The sequence below is a fragment of the Osmerus mordax genome, chromosome 9 (assembly GCF_038355195.1).
Source record: "Osmerus mordax isolate fOsmMor3 chromosome 9, fOsmMor3.pri, whole genome shotgun sequence".
NCBI lineage: Eukaryota > Metazoa > Chordata > Actinopteri > Osmeriformes > Osmeridae > Osmerus > Osmerus mordax.
This window is the reverse complement of record NC_090058.1, coordinates 3399881-3418126: the sequence shown is the minus strand read 5'-3', so window position 1 is coordinate 3418126 and position 18246 is coordinate 3399881. Positions and strand designations below refer to the sequence as shown.

Genomic DNA, 18246 nt, shown 5'->3' with positions numbered 1-18246 from the left:
AGTTCTTGATGCTGAATGCTTAAACAGTCTGCCAGTGCTCACAATCGATTAAATTGTATGTGTATCGTTACAGTAAATTGACATTAAATCTCAATTTATTTGCCAATTATGTTATTATCTGATGTAAATATTTTACAAAAGCAGACGTTGATTAATGATGTTCTTTATTTTGTAGACTTTTGTTCAATACAGTGTATGCAAAAATTAAAGTGAAAACAGGACATGCACACAGGATATGTCTTTTTTGGTTTATCTCCCCACCAACCACAAGGCCCCACCTTCTAAATAACATTTCAGGAAGCAGGTAACTGGTCAAACTCTGTTGTTGCAGATAACCTCTGTCTCAACTCAAAAAACGGAAATGTTTGCTGTCTGTAGTCTACATTCAGGTAGGCCGTCACTACAGCTGTTTAGATGTTAGCAGACGGGCTGCATCTTTAGTGGAACTTGTGTGCCACTTCAGCATTGGATGCTGGAGGCAGGAGGCATCGTACTACACATTGCTGCGGTCGCACCATAGAACAATGGATTCCAAAAATCAGTCATCTGTAAGGACAACGTTTTTAAGACATCTACAAGGTAAGGACATTAAAATCGCCTAACTTTCAATTAAAGGATTACTGTGCTGATAAAAGGCTTGTGAACCGCGTAGAATTGTATGTAGGCTACCCTAGTATTTATATGACCAACATTTTGCTTCAAGACCTATGTAGGTCATTTTTATAGGTGTTTTGTATTTCTTTATTGAAGAAATTGGCCTTACCGTCCCTTTTTCAATTTATAGATGTTACCATAGATATATTAACTGGTGGCTGCTTAGTAGCAACACAATGTTTTCTACAAGCAGCTAATAGCACAGGGCTCAACAGTTTCCAAATTATATCAGCTCTCAAGAAGCTGACCCCTTCAAAGATAAATATATTCTTCAGGTCAGCTTTGCACGTCAGAAGGTTGTTCTGGGGGGGGGGGGGGGGGGGGGTGCTACCAGATCTCATGCCAAGGTTTTTGGAAAAGTTGGCAGCCCTGAAGATTTCTAACTAGGCTAATGCATATGCAGGGGCGCCGTATTGGGGGGGACAGTTAAGACAATTCCTTTTCCTTTTTTTTTTTTCATGGGGACAAAAATTCCTGGCGGCGCCCCTGCACATACGATGTATAAAGACAATTATGAAAAGGTCACAAACTTTATTCTTGACACAGAATTTGTGATTAAGTGATAGTGGAGCAACTGATGGGACAATTTTCTAATTGGTAGGCTATAGTATATGAGCTTTTTTTAATAGTTTAGTTCAGTATGCATTATTGCGGCAAAGTACACAGCATTAGAAAATATTAGGCTATGTCGCCTACTATGTTTAGCCTAACGAATAGATAACAGCTGCACAACGTCTACACTGAGCTTAACGGTACATTAAAATTGGGGAGGCGACACGGATCCGATTTCGGGGGCTAGTAACGCCCCTATCTCAAACGCCCTTACTGGCCGAGATATAAACTGGTGCACAGGCTTCAGCTTCAACTGCGGGGAGTACGTTTATCAGTCGACCGAACGAATGTAGACGGTCCCAGCCTTGATTATTTGCTGATTATTTGACTCAATCTGCAAACAATAATTAAGAACATCATTAGCCTACAGAAAGACTACTTTTATATAGCTTGTCATAGTTTAGATAATTACATTTTAATCAGTCAGTGATTACACACAAACGTTGACATCCTTTCGGAACAGCGGACACTCAAGCTATTGCAATTGGTTAAAAATGGATTCTGTGCCCACAATTAACAGTTCGTGAGAACAGCCGAAACGACCACTCAGAAACAGACCATGAAGCTGGTCTTTCCTTTTTCATCCCATTCAATGTTAACTTCAGGGACACCGTTTCGAATTCCGAAGAAATTCCGATGGAACTCCAAGAGTCAGAGCAATGTCGTGGATACCCCTGTTGCTCCTATTGAGGGTGAGAATATTTAATGTGAAGTTTGGCTTAGCTTATATTTTATTGTAATTAAGTGAACACGTATATGGATGGTCCTTTTCCTCTCATTATCTATAATTGGGTGTAGCTTTGACACAAGTCACATACATTTTATCTTTCCCTAGAGGTGCTTACGTTCGAGCAGAACCTTGGCAGAGGTTTCCTCTCCACTGCTGGGAAGCAGCTGCTATCGAGAGAGGAGCTCATGTTCGGACAGCGGAGCACGAAGGAGACAGAGGAGGGGAAGCACATTGACAGGGACTGGGAAACCCTTTACGCGAAGATCAAAGAGGCTTTGCGAGCCACTTTCAATCCAGAGAACATTCCAGAAGTTCTAACGTCCGCAGTAGAAGCTATCCAGCAAGAGGAAGAACAGGACAGGAGGTGGGAGGAACGCAGACAGAGTGGGGATCCTCCGACATGGAGACCACGCTGCTGCAGACACCTTCACGAGTCTCTTCTCCGGGGCATGGTGGATGAGCGTCTGGACGACGACAAGATCACCCCCTTGCAGCAGGGGACGGAGAAGCTCTCCTCGGTGCAGAAGGACATCGTCAGGATGGCCAAGCGTCTGAAGGACGACCTTCTGAGAGTGGTGGAGGTTGTGAAGGGCTGCTACCCGGACGAGATGGACATCTGCAACGTGTATGCGTCGATGTATCACCAAGCCTTTAGCAGCAGGCTGAGGGACGTTGTGGAGTTTGAGCTGTGTGAAAAAGACAGTTCTTATATACTGCAATGGGTGAATATCTACTATCCACAGTGAGTCCTTATTATTTGCACTTCCAAGTGATTGAGTGTAATGGGCTTGTTTGACCACTGATATCAACCATTTTTGTTATTGAAAGGAACATTTAGAAAAAAGGAAATATTCATTGTGTCAGACATGATAATTACAATGTGTCATAAAATAACTTGATAAGGAGACTACTTTTTAGGGCATGTACACTATGACTAGGTCACATCAACTAACTACCTAACTGTTGTGTTAGAATGCTGAAGAAACAGGAATTCATCAAGGAGATCAACTTTGAGAAGTTGGGAAAGCTGTTACCAGAGGCGGTGACAAAGCCACTGGAAGAACAATATATTACTTTAAAACAGGTAAATGTAAACAAGATGACTCTGTATTAATCCCCAGGCTTGGAAATGTGCTTGTCGTAGCAGCAGAGAGACAGGGGGAAAATGTAGGTCATAAAATACACTGCACAAATAATACATTTAAATAGTGTGAACACATGAACAATATAAAACAACAACAATAAACAATGAAAGACAAATGATTACACCTTTTTTGCCTTGGATAGATCCGTACTCTCTCAGAAAGAGGGAGAATCAATCACATTGCGAGACAGCTGTTGACTAATGAAAGATTAGGGAGACGGGCATCAAAAGTGTCAGTTGCAAAAAAAATAACTGTCTTCCAATTTGCAGGAGGAGGTGCAGAGACAGATGGGTCGCATACTGAGTCAGGAGGAGCAGGCCTGGAGGGATGGAGTGGAACCTGAGCTCAGACACGGCTGCTACTACAGCCACCTGGCCTTCGACCTCCTGCCGGTACACAGTCACTGCTCTCGTCTCAAGACCTGTGGAGGACCAACTGCTCAGGGTTGACTAGTTCGCTGTTACTTATCTCGGTGTTACTTATTACCTGCTTTCTATTCTTGCAGTGTGTTAGTGGGGCTATCGAATCAGCAGAGGCCGTACTTGGTGACAGGAAGAATGGCCACAGGATTGCGTCCCTGCTGAAGAACTTCTTGGACAGGTAGTTAAAAGCTTTTAAGTTGGAACATTTTACCCTAAATCATGAGAAAGCAATTGTCATTCTACTCAACCCAGTACAGTACTACACATGCGCATTTCATCCAACCCTACTCTTTGAAACATTGTTACAGCTTCAAGAAATTCCAGGATGATGTCCAAGCAAAGTGTAAGATCAGGGGAAGCCCAAAAAACAGCAGAGCCGTTGTAATGGCTAACCTCAACAGTGTGGAACTGGTGAGGTATGTGTCCCTTGCTATGTTATAATGTATAATAACAATAATGTATATATTTAGCATATTACTTTATCCAAAGGTATGTACAGGAGGGGATTTAAACCTATGACCTGCAGCCTAGTGCTCTAACCACTAAGCTACATCCATCCCCATCACAAAATAGCGGTAGCTAAAACTACTAAATGATACGGGAATGTATTTAACATGTTATCTATGTTTACACACAGGGTCTACCTCGAGGGAAGGGCTGATATCTTTTCAGGAGATGAGAGGGAATTTTGTTTGTCCATAGTTGCTGCCATGAAAACATCTAGCTATGAATTCGTCTTGAGCCCTGTACACATAGACCTCAAGGTAGGGCATGCACAGACACAATTATGACTTTGAATGAAGTCTATCTGCAAGTTCTGACTTGTTTTGACACAACCTTGTACCTTCTTATTCTTGTCACCCACATCACGTGCAGTCTACCTATCGCAATCTGGGAACCAATGACTGGCTGAAAATGGAGTGTGTGTTTGAGAAGCTGTTGGAGGGAATTGGCAAACACATCGAGGATCTCAGAGGCCTGAATTCCGTCTGCCATCAGGTACTCAGAGTGAATAACTGACTGGTTGGTTGGCAGGAAGACACAGAGATATAGTGGTTGACTGATTGGTTGGATGGCAGCAACACAGAGATGTAGTGATTGACTGATTGGTTGGTTGGCAGCAACACAGAGATGTAGTGATTGACTGATTGGTTGGATGGCAGCAACACAGAGATGTAGAGGTTGACTGATTGGTTGGATGGCAGCAACACAGAGATGTAGTGATTGACTGATTGGTTGGTTGGCAGCAACACAGAGATGTAGAGGTTGACTGATTGGTTGGTTGGTCATGCAGGAGCTGATGAGCCGGCTACACCTGGAAGTGAGCGTGGAGTATGTGAGGAGGTTGCTGAAGGGGAAGATCGCACTGAAGAATAAGGACATGCAGGAGAGGGCAGCTGAGGTCGTGTACGGCAACTGCCAGAGACTGCACAAAGTTTTTCTAAGCGAGGTGAGCACAACCAAACAACAAACAAACCTTTAACCCGATACACCCTTACGCAATTTCCCATGTAGTTTGGAAGCAAAGCCGACAGCGAAATCTCATCCAATCTTGCCCAAAGCCACAAGCAAACCCAAATACAATTTCTCAGTGTGAAATGATAATCAATGTAGTTATTCTTAATAACGACTGCTTTACCCATTTTGTTTCAGTTGTATTGTGATGTGCATATAGTAAGAAGCATTTCTGTGTTCACAGGGTTCAAGTCACGCCTGGCTGAGTGAACCACTGACCTACATTGCTGAGGTGATCAAACTACAAGATGTGAATTCTTTACAACTAGAGATTGCCTCTCTGGCTTTAACCTACCCTGATCTCAGGTAACAGTCTATCTTGCCAATCCCATTGAATAATAGCACAATATAAAATGTGTGTAAAATGATTTATCTTAAGTGCTTATTGATACATTGAATAGTTGAAATAAATGACATTTGATGATGATGTTTTTCTCAGTGAGAAACATGTTGCTGCCCTGCTGAACCTCAAGTCTAATCTGAGCAAGGATGACAGGAACAGGGTGAAAAGTGCCTTTTTGGACAGGCTGTCAGAGTCCAGCTGCAGTGGGGGAAAATCCTTTTTCTCCAGAATTGTGGTCAAATGAGATACAGACTGTTCTTCGAAGATGGGAGAGCACAGAACCTAAAATATAGTAGAGTAAAAAACATTATTGTATTTTTTTACTTTTTAGAAAATATTCTTCTTGTTGCTTTCTACCATGCCCCATGGTAGCTTCATAGAAGCTAAAGTAACGAGCCTGGCTTGAAAATGTAAGAAGTACAAAGTACAGATATTTGTGTACACAATGTAAGAAGTGAAAGTTTAAAAAAAGTGTTCGAAAAATAAATAGTGAAGTAAAGTACTGATACCAGAGTATCAGTATTTGTACTTGGTTACTTCCCATCTCTGTAATCTGATCACAGAAATACTGTAAAACTATTCACTTATGTTCTGCTTGTGTATGTGCAATATTTATCATGTAAAGTGTGTTTACTATAAAAGACATATTGTGCTCTATGTAGGACCATTTTCAAAACATAAATGATTACATGTCCTTATTTATAAAACAAATAGGTGCTGTTTTTATTTGAATTACATGTGTACATTTGTAAAATTATCAAATCTACTTCTGTGAATTTGCCTGTGTGCTTAAAGTTGCTAATAAATCCTCAACTTGTATTAGCCTGTTTCATGTTTTGTGAGTATTGTGAGCCTAGACAGGTTAAACTCACAAAATCATAATACACAGTGTTTTTATATTTTTGTCATTTAAGATAGGAAGAGGAGGAAGGATGTGACCAATAAGGAAGAGTGTATTGAAATGCCCACAGCAGGATGGATGTTTAGTTTCAGTAATGTTAGTGTTTAGTGTTCCTTGGGAAAACAGTTGGGAGATCAAAGGATAGAGTTTGATTCCCGGCAGTGCCAAAATAACGTTGTGTCTATGGGCAAGGCACTTCACCCTACTTGCCTCGGGGGAATGTCCCTGTACTTACTGTAAGTCGCTCTGGATAAGAGCGTCTGCTAAATGACTAAATGTAGGTAACAGCATAATTGAAACACTATTTGACTCAACAGTCAAAGTTTATGTTAAACATACAACACACTCACTTAACATACCTTTTTTACTGTAATAAAATCTGTTAATAAACAACAACAAAAAAAATTAAGAGGTTGAAGGTCAGTATTCGTCCTGACCACCTGCTTTACTTAGTGGTTCAGCTTCACGGAAACAGTGTTAACAGTATTTGAGGTCAAATAAATCGATTATTGTCAAATAATCCTGTGGCAGAAGGAAGAAGGATGTTCTGAATGGTCAGTGTATGGGATATTCAGTTAAAGCATTAGTTGTTCAGTCACCTGCAGTAGGGGAGCTAGCTGCATGGTCGCTAGTCTCAATTCTTCACTGACGATGTCTAACCCAAAGCAGGTGCTCGTCCTGAGTGGGTCAATGAAGTTCTCTAAATAGGTTGTAACTGTCTCTTGTAGGCCTTCAGGTGTCTCTGGAACTTGTATGGTGACCTCTGGATCCACTGGCAAAGGTCCCTCCCAATCTATGCCGTAATCTTCCAAATTGGTCTAAAGAAAGACATTATTCAATGATCTGTATGATATTTTTTTGTTTTCAATAATCAAATACCAATATACACTATGACCAAACCAGTGTATTCCTGCTCACTATACAGAACCTCCCATTCCTAAAGCAAGGGAATTAATACTTTTTTCCACTTTGCTTGTGTAACTCCCTCTACTGTACTGGTAAGGCTTTCCAAAAGATGTTGGAACATTTATATGGGATTTGCTTTCATTCAGCCAGAACAGTATTAGTGTAGTCGTGCACTGATGAGACCTGTCATCTAGTATTCATCCCAAAGGTTGTGGTGTTGAGGTTGGGGTTCTGTGCAGGCCAATAATGTTTTTTCAATTCAGCTCTGTATTAATGTCCATAATTTAGGAATGAGTGATTTCCACACACTTTTGTCCAAAGTCTAGATAATTATGTTTAATGCCATCTTGCTTCTAAAGATCAACAAAGGATGCAGAAAAAATAAGATACTTTTCAGCATTACCTGGACAAATTGGATTACAACCCATTATCTGCCCTTCAATCTACAGTTGCTCAGGGGACCTTCCAATCTCTGTAGAGAGGGAATGCCTATCACATGCTCGTCTAAATATGTGCAGATGCATGTTTAGTCTGGGTAGCATTACATAATGCAAACAAGCCAGTGGAGTTCATCATCTGGGTCAAGAGCAACAGTTCTTGAGAGATACTGGAGTGCTGAATAATAGTTATTTGTGACAGCACACCAAACGTCTCTCCACAATCTTTCCATTCGCTGGTTGTGCACACTGTGCCCAGTGATGACACTTCCAGTTCCTGTAGTGGTGGGAAACAAATTATTTGTTGACTTCATTTACATTTACATTTAGTCATTTAGCAGACGCTCTTATCCAGAGCGACTTACAGTAAGTACAGGGACATTCCCCCGAGGCAAGTAGGGTGAAGTGCCTTGCCCAAGGACACAACGTCAGTTGGCATGACGGGGAATCAAACTGGCAACCTTCGGATTACTAGCCCGATTCCCTCACCGCTCAGCCACCTGACTCCTCATTTGTTGAGTTAGGCCAACATAGAGATCCTATTCAAAAAACAATCATAAGAACAGGTATAATACTGTATTGTCACTGTATACAATACAACAAAATGTTGTTTGGCAACTGAAATTATTTTTTATTCAAAAGATAAAATGTATGATTAGCCTAAGTATAAATAAACAAAACACACTGTAAATTATACACACAATTGTGCGTAAATAGTATGCCTTGATTATTAACAAGAGATATATTGCACATTGTATGAAATGACAAGTGACTGTAGTGCATGTAGCAGTAAAGTTTTTTTTTTTTCACTTCGTTGTGGGTGCGCCAACATGAAGCGGGCCATTTCAACGTTCTCCCCACCTTTGTCGTACCCTCACTGACGTGATCGTCAAGATGCAAAGACAAAAGCAACGACCACCACAGCAAACGACAGTTGAAGTGTGGCACATTGTAAACGCAACGCTGCAAAGTAAACAACTGAGAGCAAAGCAATATCCATGATAACCAAACCTATTGTACAAAAGCATCGACTTATTTTTGGCACAAATGGTACGCTGCAAATCATAAGAACTGCTGCGAAGTAAACGACTGAGAGCAAAGCAATCGCCAAGATCCATTGTACAAAAGCATCAACTTTTTGGGCAAAAATGGAACCCCATACAATTCAGCTTCTCCACGCAGGGCTCTACTGAGACCAAATGGTCGCTTTTGTCTTTTTTACCGACAATGATCGCTTCCAGCAAACTTCTTTTGAATTAGCCATTTCCTCCTAAATAAATATCAAGCTTATTTACGTGTTTGGGGGCATATTTTCAGTTAGCAGATGGTACTGTTTGAATCGCGATTCCATCTGAAAAATACTGCAGGTGACAACGTCGTTAGAATAGCTTGTTTCGAAGGGGGTTCGGCTTGTTTCACAAACGGACCCATCTGCAACCGACGCAAGCAAGCACACCTACCCTCTATAGTTAATCTTAGCTTCTGTTTCCTGGCTTCTGTTTTTTGGGGGGGGGGAAGTAATTTACTGTCATTAGGATGGCTCGCCAGTCAAGATAACATAACCCTTTTGTGGTGCTCATTGTCATTAAGTAAACATCTCTTTTAAGAGTCAGTTGGAAATTCCCCTTATCTTATGGTTCCCCTACAATTCGTTGGGGAATTCCTCAAAACATAGGATCTGTTTTGTCTCCATCTAGGGACCATTGTTGTTTGTGTCAAGCAGTTGCAATTAGTCCAGGAAGCAAAAATGCAGAAAAAACAAATGACTCCTTTACAGGAAAGATTTGTATCTATATCTATCTATAAATGTACATTACATTTACATTTGACATTTATTCATTTAGCAGACGCTTTTATCCAAAGCGACTTCCAAGAGAGAGCTTTACAAAAGTGCATAGGTCACTGATCATCAACTAGATATCCCCAAAACATTGTGGGTAGCCATAACATGAAGCATACATTGTGAAAAGCAAATAAGTTCCAATGGGAAGAACCATAAGAGCATGTAGTTAAACAAGTTACAATTAATAATACAATAATATAATTCACAGCGAGTACAAGAAACTAATTACATCCAACATAATTTAACAACAAAAAGTTTGTAAAAAAAAAAAAAAAACTATCAAAACATCCATCCATACCCTACCTTACTTCTCAACTCAATAAAATACACAACAACTACATCAGTAACGGAATGAAGGAGGCAAATTCTAACATGCTAACATACTGTAAGTAACCTTACAAAAACGTCAAATCATACCAAAAGAAGAATTCTGTAGAATAGTGTTTATCCTTGTAAACTCAAACACATGTGTGTGTCACTAATGTGTGTGTATCACCAATATGTGTGTCACCAATATTGGTTCACCATATTGGTGCACCATATCACCAATATGTGTGTGTGTTTTGTGTGGTGTGCTTCATGAGCCATCCTCAATCAGCTTCATAGACAGCAGAAGTACCAGCGTCCAGGCTTGGTATGAGTCTCCGAGACGTCCTGGCAAACCGCTATCACTTCTCCAAGCTGTCTGCCACTGATCCCACACCACCGCAGCAAGGCTTTAATAAGATCCACACTGAAACAGAGATGAGGCCGTCATCAATTGAGGAACTGCATGTCTGTTTGGTACAGAGTGCGTACGGTATTTTACCTCGCTATGGGGCAATCCTGGAGTGTGTTTGCGGTTATCAGTTTAATAATATCGATTGAACTGCAATCGAGTATCTCTCCCACGTTCCGCAGAATGAGGTTCTTGCGTTCCACCTTTGGGTTCTTGCAACAACAATAAAAGATTCTCAGGTCAGAACCATGGGAGAAAACTCTCTAGTTGTTGATTCTACTGTCTGCATTTCATCGCACAAAAATCAACAAGCAGATTATTACGAGATTATTTTACCAGGCCTTGGAACATGTTGTCAAGAAGGTGAGCATCCTGAGTGACTCTTTTTCCAACATCAGGCCATGCCTTCATCACATGAGCAGGGTTACTCTGCACCAGACACTTGAGGTACAAAGTCATGATGCTCTCATAGGCTTTGTTCACTACTGTCTGAAAAAGAAGGTACAACTGTTATGACCAAAGTAAATATGGTCCATGTTTCCTTGTTAAATGTGTAAGAAATCTACTGAAGCTTCTCCCAGATGTGAACATACCTCTTGAGTCTTCCAGTTGTTTGGAATGGGGTCAAGCAGTTCTTTAATTTCAGTAGTAATGTTCTCCATGTGTCCACCTTTTTTGAAATATATTTTGAAGGAGATCTGGAGGAGCAGAAATCTTACTTTACACACAACCTTTGAGATAGAGATTATTTACTCTAAACTGCCTTTGTTTGACAGTTGAACATATACGCACCTCTGTCCGGTGAATTAGTGTACTGAGAATTAGTTTCAAAGCAGAAGACTCCATATTCTCAAGTGCTGAAATTATTTCAGTATAGAGATGTTTGTTGATATTCTCGCCAGTTGTTTGAACGTATTGTCTGCCATGGAACCACACCATCATTAATGTAACAATTTTTTACCTGATAAAGGAATTATTTGGTCATGCAGGTGGTTCAATTGAGAAAAATCATTCTCACCTGAGTTCTACACAGTGGTTGAAAGTCTTGAAGGAATGCATTAAGATGGTTTTGTCTGTTTTAGTCTGTTTTTGGTGATGTTTCTTTTCAGCAGAGATGTACCTATAAAACAACAGTGTTCAGTTAACACTAAACAAATGTTGTCTCATCACACTTTTTGGGAAAGAAGAAACAAGGAAATGTGACACATACATTTTTATAAAGTTGTGCAGCTCGTGGAAACAGACTATCTCGACCTTGGTTTTAAAAGTTGACGAGATCTTCAAAGCTGTTTTCCTCACAGCATCAATACACTGAGTGAGAGGTAATGCAAGCATACAGTTAGTACAGATTTCACAAATAAACGTTATTTTTGCATTGTGACTCAATTGCTATGTTAGAGTACCTGGACAGCATCCATAGATAGTGCGACAAATGCCTCCTCGTTTCCTGAATAACTCTCAATATCTCTCGAAAATGCCTCATTCTGAAGGATCCTAGTAAGTGAAGTGGAAATCTCCTCCTACAATTTGCAAGGGAGAGAGACACCTAGAGGCTTACTGAAGCTATAGGACATATTACACATTCATCATGATACTGTATGTCAATCAATATTACATTACAGTATATATGTGGCTGCTTCATTTACATTTTACATTTAGTCATTTAGCTCTTATCCAGAGCGACTTACAGTAAGTACAGGGACATTCCCCTGAGGCAACTAGGGAATCGAACTGGCAACCTTCAGATTACTAGCCCGACTCCCTCACCGCTCAGCCATCTGACTGCCTTCATGTTACCTACCTGAATAATGGGCAGGACCTTTTCCTTGGCATGTGTTAGATAATTGCTCAGAAGCATAAGGTCCCGTTTTTGTAGAGCTTCATCCTTGAGGTTAGGATGCCCTATGAACTGTTGACTGGACAAATATAGGAGGAACACCATGCTGTGTCACAATTTATCTCAATTAATTTGTCGATAACTACTTCAGTAACATTGAAAATAAAGAGAAACTGGCAAACACTTACCTACTGTATGAATGTACCACCCAGTCAAGCAGGGTGAAAGCCTGATCTGTTGTCCTGATGTGAAGGAGGATCTGATGTAAATGTTTAAAGATAAGCTGATGATAGCACTCTATGGGACTCTCCAGAAACCAAGCTTCTTTCGGCAGCGTAACCAGTTTCAAAACGTCGCAAATGATGGCATCCTGGACCTCATTCAGGTGGATGGAGAGCTTCAAATCCCCCTCTGTTGATACCTTGGAAAAATGCTTGACCGCAAAAGCTTCAATTATGCTATCCACGGCCATTTCAGATTGTCCTGGAATGACTTCAGGACAATGTTCCGGCACTTTCTCTGGACTTCCATTGGCGCTCAGTGCCTGCTGGGCATTCAAAATATTCTGTGCATGGGGATTCATGAACACCACATCCCCTGTCTCACCATATCCTATCGATGAAATCAACAACATGTGGATTAATACAGAAACAGACAGTACTTAGCATGTTTGGATTGCAACTGCAAATGTTAACATATCTCGGGTATAACTTCTTGTTGAATAATAAATGGTTTATCTGAAAAACAAATGTTCCTAAAAGCTCCAGGAATGGCTCTCTAGATAAGTTCCAATTCATAATAAAATACAAATAAATCTTACCGTCTGCAGATAAGGCATGTTCACTCTTTAGTATTGGACTGAGGTCATCCTTTTTCAGTGTCTTCCTTTTCTTGAACTTCTTAATAATTGTATTAAACATGTTCAACCAGGAATAATTTCCTCCACAACCAGTTGCACTGAAGAGGTGTTTGTGTATAGTCGTCCGATCATTCCTCTACTGTACAATATGAGACACGCCCAATTGCATCATGCCAGTCTCATAGACTTCACGGGGATTCCCTGGTCTGATAGGTTTTTCTCCAACAAACCAAATTCCCCATTCATTCCCCCATGTGAGAAAGTGAAATGGGAATCCACCTGCAATTCACTTTCCTCAGCTAACTGTACAAATATTGTTCAAATGAGCTTTGATTTCGGTGTGACTAATATATAGTGCTCCTTGCTAAATAGTATTTACAATGATTAATTTGGAATGTGGTATTATGTGATAAATAAAATTAGATAACACATCAAGCCCTTCAAATTACATTCAGACCTTCATTTGTGTTTATAGTTATCAGAACTTGATAAAAGTTTTTTGTGTTTTATAATATTGTACATATAAATGATCAAATGCAAAAATACAGTGATCAGTGGTGTGGTCTATTAAGTAGTAAACCTGCTGTCAATTTACCAACCAACCAACCGCCCCCCCCCCCCCCTCCCTCCTCCCCCTTATTTTATGAACCTGAAGTGTGACGTTGCTGGCCTCACTGTAGCCAGGCCAACAAGTAGCTAGCCACATACTGCACTACAGAACGTTCGAGAGGTGAGGAGGATGAACATGATTTTGGCTAGTTAACTTGCTAGCAAACTAATTTTTCTCGCTGGAGATAGCTGTATTATCGTATTATTTATTGTATGCTGTACATCTGTGCTCGAAGATAAAGGGATAAAGTCGATCTTTGGTTTAACGTGTCCCGCTACGCTAGACTAACCATGGTAGCCTTGGTTTCTCGCTTTGGCTAACTTGAGCTAGCTCGCCTAGTTTGCCAGCTAGCTAGCACTAGCTAATGGCCTAGCACTAGCTAATAGACCAGCGAATCTATATTTGTTTTGTCTAGATTGGTTGTAGAGCAGGATAGTAACAGGGCCTAGTATAGTTCACCTAAAAAAAGTGTTTTGTATTGTTCTTAGGTACCACAACTCTCAGGGCATCCCGAATACTGTGTTCAACGTGACAATTGTCGGCTTGTCACTTCCAGTCAGTCTCAGCTCTCGGCACCCGGCCTCGCAGAGCTTGCCGCCCTACATCTCATTGAAACACAACTCAGCCAGCTACGAAACATCAGTGATCGACAAATCTTCACTGCGTCTCTTGGACGACCAGCGTTGTTTATGTCTTTGTTTTACGAAAACGGTGAGTAGCGCGGATAACTATGGATGTATTTATACATCTCTGTGTATACTCAACATTGTATGAAGGCGACGTGTACTTAGTTATGGACATTATGACATTCTAGCTACACAGCTAGCAAGGCTATGTCTATTAAGTGGATCAAAATGGCGTCTCCCAGTCCCATCTCTCGTGCACACCTCGATAAATCATGACGCACTATGCACCAAGTGGCTAGATGGCTTGCCAACAATATGTTTGAACATCTTGTCTAAGTTTAGCACATTCGGATACGCCGGGGGTCGAATGTGGGCAGTTTCATGTAATGTATTAGCCAACCTTAGGTAAAAGTATTTAGCATAGGTAGCGACCATGCATTTGGCATTTAATTTTGAGTTGGCTAACCTTAGCTAGCTGCTTAGAAATCAATAGGTATGATAGCTTGTATTAGCTAGCAATGGAGGCCCTGATAATTCTCAAGCGTTTACTGCGAAACACGTTTTCAATTGAATGCATGTCATGCGTATTCCATAATGGTTTCCGGGACTCGCACATTGTGCAGCCTGATTCTATAGCTAACAAGCTAACTTATCTTCTCAACTAGCGAAGACATTGACATTACATGTATGTAAGGACTGTGGACGGAGATTAATGTGCACACCATTAGGGGTCATCACGACCGGAATAAGGGTAAACGAGACGTAAGGCCTAGAGGGAAAATGTAAATGTTAAAGAAGTCGTAATGGCATACTCTTAATGTCAATGCTTTCCTTCTTTTATAGAGCTGTTGCGCAGCTGTTGGAACCTGTGTGGGGGAAACCTAGCCTTCAAGCAAGGAGCTTGTGGCCACAGTGGCAAAAACTTTTTCATGTCAGAGAACGAGCACGCTTGCAGTCGTTTATGTCATCCCCTCTTTTCCAGACAGAAAATCCCGAAAAATCCCCTTACAAGATCTTTTTATCTTACTGATACTAGAGCTAATAATCAGCCAAAATGTCTGTCAACGTCAACCGCAGCGTGTCAGACCAGTTTTATCGCTACAAGATGCCCCGTCTGATTGCCAAGGTAATGTTAGGTGGAAATGTGTGTTGGAGGTTCAAACATTGTCGTATGTGTGTAGACATGATATATTTATTAAAAATATTTGATAATTGTTCTGTATTTATATATATTTATATATATATTGGCAGGTTGAAGGCAAAGGGAATGGAATCAAGACGGTCATTGTCAACATGATTGACGTTGCAAAGGCACTGAATAGGCCTCCAACATGTAAGCAGTCCTGCCATCCGATCACATTTTGTGCTTTTATCAGCCAGTATGTTCCCTCCCCAGCTGACGCTTGTCCTGGGTGAGAATAACCAGATGAGTGAATGTTATATTTGATCTTAATCTCTCTGCAGATCCAACCAAGTTTTTTGGTTGTGAACTTGGTGCTCAGACCCAGTTTGATGCTAAGAATGACCGTTTCATCGTCAATGGATCCCACGAGGCAAACAAGTTACAAGACATGCTTGACGGTTTCATCAGAAAATTTGTTCTGTGTCCCGAATGTGATAACCCCGAGACTGACCTGGTAAATACTCTGGAATTTACAGCCGTATTGACGTAGTAATAACTTGAGAAATATAAAGTAAAATGTTGTTTTACTGAACTCCACAGCATGTCAATGCCAGGAAACAAACCATTGGTAACTCCTGTAAGGCCTGTGGATACCGTGGCATGTTAGACACAAGACACAAGCTCTGCACATTCATCCTCAAAAATCCACCTGGTGAGACTGGGAGTTCTGAGACGTCAGCTTTGTCTCGACTGCAGTGCAATGATTAATGTTATCAACAACAACAAAAAATCTTTTCATATGGCATGACGGGTACCGTGTGTCTTTCTAAACAGAGTTAACCGAGGGTGGCGCAGTCAAGAAAGAGAAGAAGACACGCAAAAAGGACAAGGAGAATGGCTCTGGCAGCGGAGAGGCTGGGAACCATAATGACATTGATGCCCCAAATCCTGTGGTGTGTACCTGGTCTGTAGGGCAGCTCTGGCACAGGCTGGCTTTGAAGGCATACGTTTGATGAGAAACAAACTGCCACCAGACTCTTTCTTAACCCTCGTGCTGCCTTCGGGTCACATGACCCAAAGGTTCATAACGAACCATCGTTGTGTTTACCCAATTTTAACCAATACAAAAACAAATAAAAATAATTCTTTTAACCTTTGCAATTTGGGGGGTCTGAGACAGCCCAACGGTTAAAAGAAAATGCTTCACTTTGTTTTTGTATGCGGTAAAGTTGTCGCAATACGACGATGGGTCACAATGACTGATGGGTCAGAATGACCCGAAGATAACACAAGGGTTAAAAAAAATTACATGACAAGATTTTCTCAGGTTTGCTAACACTTGTCAACCCATTGTGTGTCTTGTCTGTTAGGATGGTGATGATGATGACGAGGACTGGGCAGAGGAGACTACAGAGGAAGCTCAGAGACGGAGGATGGAGGAGATCAGTGACCATGCCAAGAACCTGACCCTCAGCGAGGACCTGGAGAAACCCCTGGAGGAGAGGGTCAACTTGTTCTATAACTTTGTGAAAGTGAGTAGCTCTTTTGAAGTGTCATTGCTATTGAAACTGGCAATGGAAGCCTAAGAGGAATGTTCAGATCTGTGACGGCCTCGGTAGCCTTCCGCCTTACTGAAATCCTCTAACGATGGCTCCCTTTTTTTCATATTCAGCAAAAGAAGGAAGACTGCGCTATTGATGCAGCGGATAAGGAGATCCTGGCAGAAGCAGAGCGTCTTGATGTGACGGCCATGGGACCCCTGATCCTTAGTGAGCTCCTCTTCGACGAAAACATCAGAGACCAGATCAAGAAATACAAGCGCCATTTCTTGCGAGTAAGTATTGATCAAAACCACTTTTGCATCTGGTCCAAGCGTTGTCATTGAATGTGCCTCGAGGAACTGTTTTTGAGCTTTTTTTTTGTGTGTTTCAGTTTTGCCACAACAACAAAAAGGCCCAGAAGTACCTGCTGGGAGGGTTTGAGTGTCTGGTGAAGCTACACCAGACGCAGCTGTTACCACGTGTTCCCATCGTGCTCAAAGCCCTTTACGATGCTGACCTGTTAGAGGAGGATGTCATCATGGCCTGGGCTGAGAAGGTAGCCAGGACTGTGCATCATATACAGATAATTTATTAAACGGTACACTGATGTTTTATTAAAGATGGTGTACTCCTAAAATAGTTTCCCTAATCTATCTTTGTTCGGTGTCAGGTGTCAAAGAAGTATGTCTCTAAGGAACTTGCCAAAGAGATCCATGCCAAGGCAGCGCCTTTTGTCAAGTGGTTGAAGGAAGCGGAGGAAGAGAGTGAGGGCAGCGAAGAGGAAGAGGAAGAGGAGGATGAGAGTGTAGAGGTAACGGGCAGATGCTTCCCTCAGACCGATCTTGAACAACTCTTAGTTGGATGGTTATTTTTAATTTCAGTGTTTCACATGCTCCGCGCTGTACTGAGAATTTTCTGTTGGATTGCCGTGTATATAACACTGGTGCTGTCTTTCTCCCGCTCCTAGGTTGTGTACTCGTCATCTGCCCGTGAACTGAAGGTGGAAACTGTGAAACCAGACAAGCCTAACAAGGAGGAGGAAGACATTGATATCGATGCCATCTGAAAATACCCCCACTTATGGATGCCTCTTTTTTTTTTGTATGGCTTTGGCAATCGATCATGTCCATTTGGCTCCCCTTCCTATCCTACTTACCACGGTATTTACTGCTTTGTGGCATGATTAACATGATGCTTTCCTTGCTGCACATTAACTCTGTAATTCTGGAATCATATATGCTATATTCATTGAGGGTGTTTGGGGAATTTTAATCAAGGTTTTTGGAGGATAGTCGAGTGCACTAGGATTTTGATTTGTCTTTGTTGTAATTTTCCTGTCAATAAAGAATGTTTTGCTATCCACAGTAATGTTTTACTTGTTTACATGAATATGTTTTTTTTAGCCGATCTTGACAAAGTTGGCT

General features: G+C 41.2%; 3 protein-coding genes across 4 annotated transcripts; 2 read left to right on the top strand and 1 right to left on the bottom strand.

Annotated features, from left to right (window-relative positions):
• The first annotated feature begins 401 nt into the window (after nucleotides 1-401).
• tnfaip2b (tumor necrosis factor, alpha-induced protein 2b) lies at nucleotides 402-6240 on the top strand. Its single transcript, XM_067242612.1, has 12 exons — nucleotides 402-579; nucleotides 1872-1958; nucleotides 2102-2738; nucleotides 2969-3080; nucleotides 3411-3533; nucleotides 3647-3741; nucleotides 3872-3979; nucleotides 4201-4327; nucleotides 4440-4562; nucleotides 4858-5013; nucleotides 5263-5384; nucleotides 5518-6240. The coding sequence occupies exons 1-12, from the start codon at nucleotides 525-527 to the stop codon at nucleotides 5663-5665; spliced, it is 1893 nt and encodes a 630-aa protein (XP_067098713.1). The 5' UTR covers nucleotides 402-524; the 3' UTR covers nucleotides 5666-6240.
• A 3847-nt stretch (nucleotides 6241-10087) lies between these two features.
• si:dkey-196h17.9 (uncharacterized) lies at nucleotides 10088-12374 on the bottom strand. Its single transcript, XM_067243887.1, has 10 exons — nucleotides 12252-12374; nucleotides 12028-12142; nucleotides 11630-11746; nucleotides 11437-11537; nucleotides 11245-11346; nucleotides 11019-11145; nucleotides 10820-10924; nucleotides 10563-10715; nucleotides 10317-10438; nucleotides 10088-10241 (listed from the first exon to the last, which is right to left on the bottom strand). Exons 2-10 carry the CDS (start codon nucleotides 12082-12084, stop codon nucleotides 10109-10111), a joined length of 1017 nt encoding a protein of 338 aa, XP_067099988.1. The 5' UTR covers nucleotides 12085-12142; nucleotides 12252-12374; the 3' UTR covers nucleotides 10088-10108.
• Nucleotides 12375-13586: 1212 nt separating this feature from the next.
• LOC136949511 (eukaryotic translation initiation factor 5-like) lies at nucleotides 13587-18186 on the top strand. 2 transcript variants are annotated; one of them, XM_067243820.1, is made up of 12 exons: nucleotides 13587-13652; nucleotides 14021-14243; nucleotides 15002-15284; nucleotides 15410-15491; nucleotides 15623-15795; nucleotides 15882-15993; nucleotides 16116-16234; nucleotides 16652-16813; nucleotides 16954-17115; nucleotides 17214-17378; nucleotides 17493-17633; nucleotides 17790-18186. In XM_067243820.1, exons 3-12 carry the CDS (start codon nucleotides 15213-15215, stop codon nucleotides 17886-17888), a joined length of 1287 nt encoding a protein of 428 aa, XP_067099921.1. In that variant the 5' UTR covers nucleotides 13587-13652; nucleotides 14021-14243; nucleotides 15002-15212; the 3' UTR covers nucleotides 17889-18186. The 2 variants fall into 2 exon arrangements, with proteins under 2 accessions (XP_067099921.1, XP_067099922.1); XM_067243821.1 differs by lacking the exons at nucleotides 13587-13652; nucleotides 14021-14243 and adding an exon at nucleotides 14745-14909.
• The last annotated feature ends 60 nt before the right edge of the window (nucleotides 18187-18246 follow it).